General features: G+C 43.8%; 1 protein-coding gene across 4 annotated transcripts in view; it reads right to left on the reverse strand.

Moving 5' to 3' along the window:
• Window positions 1-12,567, reverse strand: part of SEMA6A (semaphorin 6A) — a 136,466-nt gene that overhangs the window by 27,059 nt on the left and 96,840 nt on the right. For 2 of the 4 annotated variants that reach the window (XM_047867340.1, XM_047867338.1), the window contains exons 12-17: window positions 10,355-10,510; window positions 8,687-8,863; window positions 8,218-8,358; window positions 8,052-8,132; window positions 5,373-5,431; window positions 2,876-2,896 (exon numbers count right to left, since the gene is read on the reverse strand). In XM_047867340.1, coding sequence (XP_047723296.1) covers window positions 2,876-2,896; window positions 5,373-5,431; window positions 8,052-8,132; window positions 8,218-8,358; window positions 8,687-8,863; window positions 10,355-10,510 — 635 coding nt within the window. Of the gene's footprint in view, window positions 1-1,872; window positions 2,545-2,688; window positions 2,740-2,875; window positions 2,897-5,372; window positions 5,432-8,051; window positions 8,133-8,217; window positions 8,359-8,686; window positions 8,864-10,354; window positions 10,511-12,567 lie in introns of those variants that run through there. The other 2 variants (XM_047867335.1, XM_047867345.1) reach the window with 2 other exon arrangements.

Consider the following 12,567-nt stretch of genomic DNA (forward strand, 5'->3'; position numbering starts at 1 on the left):
AAGGGAGAAAGAAGGAAAATAGTCAGGGTCCAATTCACTAAAAAGGGGGTTCTCACATATGTAACTGGTGTTGCACAGAACTTTTGCCAAGCGGAGAGTTTGCATGGTTTATTGTAATGATTCCTTTTTCTGGGTTAGGCAGTTCGAGTTTTGTGGCTCTCTTTATGAACCTGCACTCAGCCCCTGAACATTTTATGGGGACACGCAAAGGACACAGCTGGAAACAGTGGGTGTATTTTGGACTTTGTGGTTGGCTTCCTAGTCTATATCCATGCAGATAAAAATAGTAATTTCGTCCTTCCTTTTTAAAAAACAATTTTTTTTAATGTTTGTTTATTTTTGAGAGAGAGGGAGTGAGAGAGACAGTGACAGTGTGAGCGGGCAAGGGGCAGAGAGAGAGAGAGGGAGACACAGAATCTGAAGCAGGCTCCAGGCTCTGAGCTGTCAGCACAGAGCCCGACACGGGGCTCGAATTAGCGAACCACAAAATCGTGACCTGAGCCAAAGTTGGACGCTTAACTGACTGAGCCACCCAGTGCCCCTTTGGTCCCTCCTTTGATGGGAGAAATACAGTGTCTAGTCCAGTGCCTGGCACCACAGAAGGCACTCAACACATATTTGCTGAGTGGATTAAATCTATTCTAGGTTTTCTAACGGCAAAGTAAGCATTTCTTACAATAGTTTGTGAAAAGAAAGTCTCTGTGTTTTTTTTCGTAAGTACTGTCTGGATGAGTTCTCATTTTGGCGGTCAATCATCTAACCACTTAACACTGGATGGAATTAGCCTAAAACGGACCGGATCATTAAGGAAAAGTCCAGCTCTTCTTTAGTTTCATCACAGAAATCACTGATCAAGAGCTGAGGACGAACGGGCCTCATGTGTTAATATGGAGGAATTAGTAAGTTCCTTTCCTTTTGTAAAGGAAATAAGAGAGAAGCATAGATTGGAGAGTGATTTTTGTTCACAAAAAGCATCCCATGGTTTGATTATTCTTTCTTATATGAGAAATTACCTGGGAGTTAAAATTGGTCTTTGTCCAGTTGATGAATGCTACGAAGGTTGCTGGTCCAATTAGACTTAAGACCTGGATTTCTCAATATCTGATAAAGATGATTCAATTACAGGAAGTGATTGCAGAGTATGATATTGGAGGAGAGTAGATGCTAAGTGGGTTCTCTTGTTGACGGGCGAGCTAAGCTAGATGACATCTGCCTCCTGAGAAATTTTTCTTCGTCGCTGGTCTTCAGTATACTGGCTTGAGTCACAGATGAGAGAAGGCTAAAGGTGGATGAATTCTGTGGACTCATCTGCTCCCCACTGCCTCCCTCCACCAGGAGAACAGGAAGGAGAAACCAGGCATTGTTTTCCATAACTGCACAGCTAGCTCATTTAGGACCACACGGTCTTTAGTACTTTCAAAGAGGCTTTTTATTTACGCCAATTAGACACAGAGAGGAAGAGTGGACGTAGCGCTATTAAACACGTTTGTTTATTTTGAACTATTTTGAACTATTTCTTCAGATTCTAAACCTGCCTTGCTCTCTTTTCTTTCCCTGTTTCCCCCTTCCTTTATTACCTCTACAGACACCATCCTAGAACTGTAATTGTTACAGATTTTTAACACAAAAACTATAAAATGTGCATCTGTGAAACTCTTAGGTCCCCATTATAATGCAAAGCTTATTAAATCTACCATCACACGTGTTTTTCATATTATATTGCAAAAGCACACGGGGGTGCCTGGGTGGCTTAGTCGGTTAGGCCTCCAACTTTTGCTTTCAGCTCGGGTCATGATCTTGAGGTTCGTTAGATTGAGCCCCACATAGGGCTCTGCGCTGACACAACAGAACCTGCTGGGGATTCTCTCTCCCTCTCTCTGCCTCTCTCTCCTCCACTCACGCTCGGTCTTTTTTTCTCAAAATAAACAAACATTAAAAAACACACGAATGGTTTATCCTCGCAAACATTAGGGAGAATTCTGAGAATGGCAGTGGTGCACTTCTAAAGTTGTCTTCTAAAGAACTCAGAATGTTTTATTTATGGACTTCATGGCTTTGTTTAATACAGTGTGTATTTCAGAGTGGAAACAACGGGAGGAATCCTGTTTGCACATCATTCCCCCCACACCACTCCTCCCTATATACATTCTGAAGAACTGTCACTGAAAATATGTCTAAATAGTCATACTCTTTGTGAACTTAAATTTCGATGGCTAATTTCCATGTGATATTGGAAAGGTTTGCCTAGTAAGGGCTGGTGTCTGCGTGATGTCTAGATTTTTCCCCTGCAGAGGTTACTGCCCTGAAAGTCAGCATTTTAGGGAATGGTATTCTTACCAGTCAAGAGCTACAGCCTATTAGTTACAAGTACTGTTCTTTTATCTTGGATAAATTTGTGTCCAAAAGCAATTACTTCTCCCTCAAGAACTCATTAAACATATTCACCGAATTCCCTAAGGTTGGCAAATTTCACGTTATGTGGATTAAAAATGTAGGAACCAGTCTCATACGTCAGTTGTCTCTCATAGAGTGATTTTTGAAGCACTGTGAAATTAAGAAATAATTTTAGTGAATTGGGGCCCTGAAGTAACAAAGAATCTGGTCCGTGATGTTTAGGGATGAAAACTATAAACTATCACAGGATGAGTGGCTTAAAATTACAAAAAAAAAAAAAATCTATAAACTGACCATATACTGTGTTGTAAGACATTTCATGATCTGGAAGAGGAGTTGAAATGTCTATAAAAAAATAATGAGGATAAAAAATTAATTAAAAAAGAAACCTAAGGTTTGAAAATACTCAAGAGGATTAGTGGAAGAGGATTTCCCACATAGATTTCCATCGATATTAAATCATGAGTAATATCTTCCTTACCATTCAGGGCCACGAAGGAATCTGGAAGACAAAAGGGAGGAGAAGGTTACTTAATGTGTAACACTGTGCTTAGTGTGACTTACATCATAAGTAGAAATGAGCTTGTATAGAATTATGCTAACATATGATCTCCACTACTAAGTAAATGCTTTTTAATTTCTGCTTGTAATACAAGACGCTTCGTACTGGGTCCGATTTCATACCCTCCTCTCTCTTTCCCGAGTGAGTTTCCTCAGAGTCACTGCCTTTGTTTTCAAGACTCAAAGAAAAAGCAAGAGTTTGTAGAAACAATGGGAACTGCCATTCTATGTGCTTTACTCTGTACAGTGGGGTGTGTATGTGGGCGAAATAAGTGACACTCGGACCACACTTGCAAAAGTTTTCTTTATATTCTCTCTCATTTCATCCTCTCGACCATGCTGTAAGGAACTGTCCAGTATCACAGTGTTCTGAATTCATCATAGGTTTTCATTGGGAAATTAAAAACAAAAATTAAAAATACTCATATACACGTATAGGCAACGCACACATGTGCATGTGTCTGGGTCTTATTGCTGGCTCATTTAGCTTGCTTGCTGCCCAGACTCTGACACCAACTCTTCATGATTCCCCCATTTCCCTTTACAATCCTGTTCAAGAGTCACCGTGCACCAGTTATCTGAACCCTCTGCGTGCCTCTGTGTGAATAGATGTGTCTCATAGAAGCAGGTCATGCTCCAGCAGGAGCACAAAGAACAGAGAAGCCACTAGGAAAGGCAGCAGAAGGTCAAGTGTACCTCCTGCCCTAAGCCGGCACCCTAAATGTTGCACCGGTAATAGAGTTCAAGGTTAGGAAGCACACGAAAACATGGAGGCTTGAACACTGAGATTGAAGAGTAAATCGCTGGCTTGGGGCCTGAGGATCTCCCCCGTGTTAGATACAGAGGCTTCCGTAGGTTCCTTGGCCCGAACACACACATGCAGTGTGAGCCCTACTGGTGTTGTGGACACGTGATAGAGACAGTTAACAACCATTTTCACATTTCTCACGTGTTTAGTTATTCAGTTCCCGTTGACTCTCCTATTTTCTACAGATGCCCATACCACCAGATCCTAAAAATATGAAGCAAATTATTCACTGAAGTCAGCTAATTTAAGTTCGCTCACATAGACACATGCACAAACCGAAACTTGTTTCCCTGAAAATGGAGCCATGAGGCACCAATGTGATTGCGATCCACTGATCAAACCTCAAACTGTCTCACTGCACACAAGTAACACAGATCTTTTGGTGATGCCACTGTCTCCCGTGTTGATTTCTGAACTCAGGAAATTCTGTGTTTGAAGACATTAGAAGAAGCTTTTGCCAATATTGAATATTTGGAAACAAAATAAATAACAGCAAAACATTTGGAGATGAGGATGCCCATAGCCCTCTTTGGTTATAGTGGATCTCCAAAAAAAGATACGGTAGAAAGTTGAATGGTACCTTAGAGTCAGAAATTTCAGTACTTATGGCTCAAAGATTTAAAACACTGCAAACTAAGTATTTTCTAAGAGAATGGCATTCTTCTCTAAATTAGCATGAATAAACATTTTCAGGAGAATACCCATACTAATCAGATCACAGGACAACTGGGCAGACATTTGACCAGGACCTTTTATACTAAGTTCCAACTAAAATGTTACTATTTAATAATTTTGGAAATGAACTTGGGGCTAAGCATAAAAGGTTAATTCCTATAAAAAGGTTATTTTGAGTCACCCTTTACTTGAGTGGGTTCTTTCTGAAAATTTTCTTTACTGCAAATGGTAATAGACATAAATCTCATTAGAAAAATAATTACTTTTGTTAGTCGATAAGTTCAAGAAGAACAAAACACTCCCATTCAATTAAAAAGCTAGAGTATAGCAATCAATCTTTTTATTATTTAGTTAAAAATTACGGGGTAGAAACACGTTTTTTGAAACTAGTTGTTTTTTTTTTTTTTTAAATTTTTTTTTTTTTCAACGTTTATTTATTTTTGGGACAGAGAGAGACAGAGCATGAACGGGGGAGGGGCAGAGAGAGAGGGAGTCACAGAATCGGAAACAGGCTCCAGGCTCTGAGCCATCAACCCAGAGCCCGACGCGGGGCTCGAACCCACGGACCGCGAGATCGTGACCTGGCTGAAGTCGGACGCTTAACCGACTGCGCCACCCAGGCGCCCCTGAAACTAGTTTTTTAATGGAAATGTTGATCTAACTTACTGCTCTGCTATAATTACTATCCTGTAGAGTGAACTTGTTCCACAGCACTGTAACCGTAGAATAGGCGCCAGCATTTGTAGCAACGACATCGACAACACTGGCTTCATAACACGCTGTTTCCTTGATTTGATGTGTAGAAGATGATTTCTGTTACTTATGCATATTTTAGTGCCAGCCGCACTAGGGCCACATGTGGGGTGATGTTTCTAGGCCGTCCAATAAAAGGATCTTTGCACCAAGATGTGCGTGGATAAAAAGCTTTACTTACTGTGACAGTCTCCCAGGCCATCTGTGTTGCCACGTTCTATGTCCTGTTCAAAAGTCAGTCTTAAAAAAAAAAAGAGAGAGAAAGAAACAAATTCAACATCATGAGTCGTTACTCCAGAATGAGTCTGAAGTTTCACTAAAGAAACCAACACAGTTTGATAACTTGAGCAGCAGGTGCAGAAACAAGAAGTAGATAACAGCTTGAAAATTTGTCTCCGAAGTTTACAGAAATGAGTCTTCTGTGACTCTCCGTGGTTTGAGCAGTTAATTCTGATATTATTCAGGGAGTTAATTAGTTTGCAGATTATTTATATCCTTCTTTTACAGATTGAGCATCTCTTAAGCATTTAAAAAGTTTAAATGTCAACATAACTCTTTATAAGTGATACAGAAGTCTCTAAATTAAAAAAAAAGAAAAGGTCTTTTGCTCTGTACTTTTTGTTTGACCCCAGCACTGCCTTCCTAGACCTTTATTTTCTTGCCCAGAAATAACCTATATGAGAAAGTGTTCAAAGGAACAATTGGCTGGTGGGTACGGAGCTCCCTTGAGGGGATGGGACATTGTGGTACATTTGGCTGAGACCACCTGAGACTCTGTGGCCCTGTGACTCTGGAGTATTACCCTCATGCTGACTTTTCTTTCAAGTCTCCTTGGTCCCCGTCGGGCTGAAGGAGCTTTATAACAAGACCAATCTTAATATATATATTTTGATTTTTAAAACAAGCACATTGGAATCATCCATGGGAGAACTGTCCTTTTGGGGGAGAACTCTGTACCGCCTCTCACGACGTAATTGAAACTCTGTTTTGCAGCTGCCTTTAGAGTTTATTTTATGGACCATATAGGAAAAGTATCTTGAAAGTCACACCTTGATCTAATAATACACCATGTTTGTTTTCCAGTGTTTTTTTTTTCTATGTTAAAAATCAAATTCATATTCAAAGGATAAGGATTTTCAGTGGTAGTGAAAGCCAGTATTCGTTAGTCCCTGAAGACCACTCTTCAAGGAGAGTTTCACCATGTTTTAAGCAATGAAATATATATGTAAATCCTTAAGGGAACAATTTTGGCATTCACATATTGACTTAAAAGTGATATTTTTAAAAGTTTGTTTTGAGAGAGAGAGAGAGAGAGAATGCACACGTGAGCAGGGGAGAGGCAGAGAGAGAGAGGTAGAGAGAGAATCCCAAGTAGGCTACATGCCCGTCCTGGAGCCCGACCTGGGGGCTCGATCTCATGAACCGTGAGATCGTAATCTGAGCTGAAATCAAGAGTCAGAGGCTTGACTGACTAAGCCACCCAGGTTAAAAAATACATATATATTTTAATATTTATTTATTTTTGAGAGAAAGAGAAAGATAGAGCGTGAGCAGGGGAGGGGCAGAGAAAGAGGGAGACCCAGAGTCTGAAGCAGGCTCCAGGCTCCAAGCTGTCAGCATAGAACCCGACACAGGGCTCAAACCCACGAACCATGAAATCATGACCTGAGCCGAAGTCGGACGACCAACAACTGAGCCACCTAGGCGCCCTGACTTAAAAATGATTTTTAAAAGTCAGTCTTACTACCTTTGGTCACACCATGAATGTAGAAAGGAGATAGGTCATTTGTTAGCTTCCCCTCCTGTGCTTTGAGATCTTTTCTCCTTCATTTCGAGGGTCCCCATGAAAAGATACAAAGCTCTAGTATGTCAATGTTGCTACTTGTGGAGCTGATATAGTGATACATAGTGAGTCGACCCTTCACATTAGTCAGATTTCCAAGTCAGACTTCACAATTATCATTGGCTCTGCTTGTGGGAATACTTTCCCTCAAATTTTGCCTGTGGCGGTCATCAGATGTGCCCTCCTGTCTGTCTAGCTATTCTGAGATAGGAGAAGAGGTCCAGAGTGCCATGAAGACCTGGGGAATGTGACGGAATGGCTAAGACAGAACTGTCCTGCCGTATGGCACCTTCCTTGAGTTGCCATAACTTGTCGAAAGACGTGCACTGGATTTCACATCCACTAAAATAACGAAAAGAAACCTTTTAACTAATGCCATTCAAGCCCTTAAAGTTAAGGTAACAATTTTAAGCACCCAAATCACAGGTGCGATAGGTTGGCCCGATCTAGCTGATCTGTTGGAGAGCTGCCAAGAATTGATTGGCTCCTTAACGAGTAATAGGGTCAACTGTTCCTCAGTGCAAGAGAATGGTTTATTGGATGCATATGCCATACTTGCAGTACAAATGCGTCACTTAACAAATGCTCCGTGAGTTCTTCTCGGCCCTGCATGGTCAATTAGAGGAGTCACTTTTGCTGTGGCTGGGCAAACCGCAGCACTAATCTAATTGGTACCCTCCTGCTCCTTTTCTCTGCTGCTCTTATGCTGCAGTGATCAAGGCGTGCAGCTTCTTGTCCCGCTCTCCAGGGAATACTTAGAAGCCCACAGTGTTTCGTTTCTCTGTGTTTTTAATCAGTCTGAGGATGGGTGATTAATCAATCGGAAATCTGCCACATGTGATGGCGGGGTGTTGCATGAAATGGGGAGAGGCAGGAGGACCACCAGCAGCCCCACTGATGAGGTCTGTGCACAGAAGGCTGAATGGCAGCGGCGTGCGAGAGCACAGTCAATCGTACATCTAGAACGCACCGCGGCTGGGGGCCACTTTACGCTTTTCCACACCTCCGGTTCCTTACCTGCTGCTGGGTGACAGATGGGCACAGGAACCTCCTTCCTTTACCCACCCACAGTATGGGTCTCTGGAGGCGATACAGGTTCTGCAGGGAAAAGATGACCATGAGCTACCCCGGACTCCCCTCTAAGCACCGTGCCCTCTCATGGTCGGGGAGGCAAAATACATACTTTTTACACTTCCCGTGTCGTTCACAGCGGCCCAGGGGAAGCTTTATCACACAGGTGGAGAATGCAACGTACAGAGAGCTGCTGGCTTTGTCTAGTTGCATGCCCATAATCCTCTTGTCCTCTACCCCATCGTAGCTGCACCTGATTTTATAAGGCAGGATCATGAGTCAGTTCTCTTTTTCTGGCCACCCTGCCTCCCGGCCCACAAGGTGATCCCTTAATCTGATCTCACTGAAGGTGAAACAGATCCTAAAGATGCCCCCCTCCCTGGCCCTGTGTGGTGTGTCTCTATATAAACGCACATTTATTGGTAAAGAGAAAAATAATGCTTTTTCCCCCCCCCCCGAACAATACTAAAAGCCTCCTAAAGGCTTAGACAACTGAAGTCTGCTCTTCTCAGATTTTCCTTTGAATGAAAAGGATCACAGTGACAAAGAATGACTAAGAAAGAGCCCAACAGTCTACGTACTTTTCAGGGTTGTAAACGCTCATCTCCTCCAGGAAAAGGCTGTCATTTAGGAAACCACTGTTTCCTATCCTGGCCAAGAACTTCAAGATGATCCCCTTCTCTGATCCCAGGAAAACCACAGTGTGATTCTGATAGGGCCCAGCAGCACTGTCCACTGCAATTTTGGTCAGGCGGTATCTAAGATGACAGGATCACAGTTTTTATCTTTGTTGGTCTGTCATTCAGGGGTCCCCTTTTCCACTTCAAACAGTTGTGACTTCGCTTTCTAGTAATGACCTCAAGAAAAATGTATGCATATAGATAATGTTCTCAAGCTGTTCTGGTCCTTTATTTCCATATGTGGAGCATTAGTGTGGCTCCAAGGGGAGGAAGGAGGTATGCATTTGCGGAGGCCAAGTTACAGAGCAAAGAGACAGCCCAACCATCTGAAACCACTCAGCAATTATCTCTTCCATGAGCACCAGGGAAAGGCTGATGTGTCCCGTGAAGAGGGGAAGAAATGATAATGGAACTCATTTAACATTTCAGTTAACATGGAAGAGAAGAGCACGGCTACCAGTTTTCCATACTCTTCCTTGGAGGTGCAAAGCCTTGTCAACGAAATGTCAGACTGGAAAGCTTTCCAAGTGTGTGTAGAGGGGCTGACAGTTCTGAAGGATGGGCAGGTAGGGTGCTGATGACACCATTAATTGATATGAGGATGTACAAGCCAAACAAGGTCCACTTAAAGCCAAAGGTAAAGGGCATCATCTTTCTCTGGTACCTCTCAGCTGTTCACCATGCCACGGATACTGATTTGTGCCAAGCACCATGGCAGAAACCAGAAAACATGAACCCTCCTGTAAGTTATATACCACAGTTTTCATTTTATGGGCAAGAGCCATTGTAATACTCTAATATCTTTCAGTAAAATCACTGTTTAAAAATGGTGGTGGGACCCCTGGCTGGCTCAGCCAGTTGGGTGCACGACTCTTGATCTCAGGGTCATGAGTTTGAGCCTCACGTTGGGCATGGAGCCTACTTAAAGTAAAAACGGTGGTAGGGTTGAATGACATTTTGTTTGATGACGGCCACTGCAGGGTGGTACTTGGGAAATCCTGCTGGATCATTTGGAAATAAGGTCTAAATTACAAGAAGGAGTATTTGACGCTATCACAGATTTCTAGTCAACTATCCCCTCTCTTCTGGCCACCACTTGAGGTTACAAATGGTGCAGTATGAATCCCTCACACCATCATTCTTGTCCAAGTGTGCCGTTCATCCCTGGCCTGACAGCTAACAACCCAAGGGCAATACTCCGATGGAATCTGGAGCATGTTTTGCAACCATGTCCAACCAAACAGGTATCCACAGCCATTGACTGGTTCTCCTTCACTGCTTCTCTGCTTTTGCACAGAATAGGCTAACCCGGAAGGAGATATTTTCGTTACGTCTAATCGCTGGCATGTGTCCAGTTAGCCTGAAAATATCAAAATTCTACCCACTGGGAATGTGGTTATGGGGGTTTTGTGGCAGGCACCCAACTGGCCAGCCTTTCACAGCTGAATCAATGCCCAGGATAACAGAAGATGTTTGTGGCATTTCAAATCATGATCCACTGATAGATTTTATGAGCATGGGACAGAGTAGGGAAAGATCCACTTAGGACATGATTTGCTTGACACCCACCTGACCATCGTCCTCAGGAACCATGGCCTGTTGATGACGGAAGGCACAGCCTCATCCATGAGTGGGTGCGTTTTGATGAAGTTCAGGGTATCATCAGGAAACTCATTGGAGGTTGCATATTTTTCTAAGGACGATGAGCCAGCGCAGCAACCTGGCCTAAAAAGAGACAAAGGGAGGGAGCTTATTTCGTGCCTTATGGCAAATTCTTTGAACGAACTGCTTCCCTAAGCATCTGGCACGCAGGAGAATGTACCGTAGGCTGAGAAGAGGAAGTTGAACAATGCAGAATGCCACCAAAAAAATATGCTTGGATTTTTCTCCCTGCCGCCTCCTCATTCCATAGAGAAGCTCCAGCCAGGGCAGTTCAGCATCAGCTGGGGGCAGCTTGGCTTCCCCCCAGAAGCACAAACAAACCTCATAAACAGTGATGGGAGCTTAAAACAAGTGAGGAAGTATGTGCTTTGCACCTGTGCCAGAGACTGCTCTACCTGTCCTAAAGCCCTGCTGGAAGTTCTTGAGGCATTTGTTCCACACAAAGAGAGAATTAGCTGACGCTTCCACAAATGTCAAAAACAAAGGCATTCATAAAGCCGCCAGGCAGCAGTATATACCAGCAGGGCTCCACCTCACCCTCTCTCATTACCTGGGGGTCAGAGAACGGGTGGGTTTTGTTTTTACTGTTTTCATTTTTTGTTTGAGTTGGGCAGGTATATGAAAAGCCAGTTACACTGAAGATTGTCTCCTGAAAGGTCATTTCTTTATTTTTGAGCAATGACAGTGGAAATTCATTGCTACAAGAAACTCTGTGGTCTCGGGAGTCAAGGGACAACTTAGTAAAGTCAGGTCAGGGAAACACTGACCACAGCCCTTGTCCACAGCCCTGCTCTGCCTGTGGGTTCCGGAGAGTAAAACTAGACCCTGACAACACTGGCGTGATCTGGCCTCACGTGCACGCTCTTTTGTGGCACTGACCAAGCCAGCTCCACGAGACCATCCTGATGTCGGCAAGAGGAGGGAGAAAGCACGTGGAAGGGCGGGGAGAAACACATTGCCACCGGTAGAAAATCAAAGTTTATTTATCCTGGTGATGGCTGGCTGTCGCTGTCTCTGTGCACCGAGGAGACCCTGTTATTTAGGACTCCCTGAACGGTCATTCCTCAAACTTATCTCCCCTTCCTGCTTATCTAGAAAGTAGCTACACAATGCCAGGCAGGGACTTAGCGAATCTTTCTGAGGTTGCCAGAGTGTGCTTTCTGCACCTAGTCTGCTCTCTGTGGGTAACAGAGCATATACACACCCCGGATAATTCAGGTGATGAAGATGCATGAACCTCAGAGGTTTCTCCCCTGGGTTTAGTGGTTCATGTTATCTGAGTCCACTCGATTGGATGAAGTGGCTACTTTGTGTGTGTGTGTGTGTGTGTGTGTGTGTATGGTGGGGGTGGTGATTGGAGGTTGGAGGAGAGAGTTGGAAACCAAAAGGTTTAGATATTGGGCTTCTTTGCAGAGGCACACCAATTCCATGGAGGAAGCCAGATGCACAGGATGTTTCTATGGAACTTAGATGCCAAATGTTGTAATGAAATTTTGAAGCATGTGCCACATGATGAGGGCAGGCACGGGGTTGGGGGGGGTGGAGTTTCATCCTGTCTGGGTGGGAGAGAATGAACTAGCTAGCTGATTTAGTGTGAAGATTTGATGGAGGTTACATAGGACCAGGAGGTCTCCGTGTGGTCTCGGGACAACATGTTCCCCACAAAAGCGATTTGGGGGCATGTTTCGGTGGAGGCATATGCACTGTGTCTGGATCCAAAACAGATTAGAACCTGGTAGACCAGGGAAAACCTGATAACACAAGGCACTCACTGGTCTCTACCTGCCGTTGCCCTGGAGTCCTGGACTCAGCGCCCATCCAGCCTGGTCACAAACTCAGGGATCACCATTTATAGTCTGCATTTTATTAGAGTGCAGAGACATGGGTCTGTGTGGAAGGGAAGGGAAGAAGGGTGGAGTAGTGCAGGTCTGTGAACTTGCACAATACACTCTCTAACTCTCTGAGCCTCAGTTTCCTCAGCCACATGCCAGCGGGGCTGGCTGGGCCAGATGCTTCCCATCAGCCTAGGATGACCTTGGATAAGCCACAGAGGTAGAGGTTAAGCAAAAGACTAGAGTGTCATTGAATGGGTTAAGGGGATGAAGGCAAATGGCCTGATA

This window comes from Prionailurus viverrinus, chromosome A1, assembly GCF_022837055.1.
Source record: "Prionailurus viverrinus isolate Anna chromosome A1, UM_Priviv_1.0, whole genome shotgun sequence".
Lineage (NCBI taxonomy): Eukaryota > Metazoa > Chordata > Mammalia > Carnivora > Felidae > Prionailurus > Prionailurus viverrinus.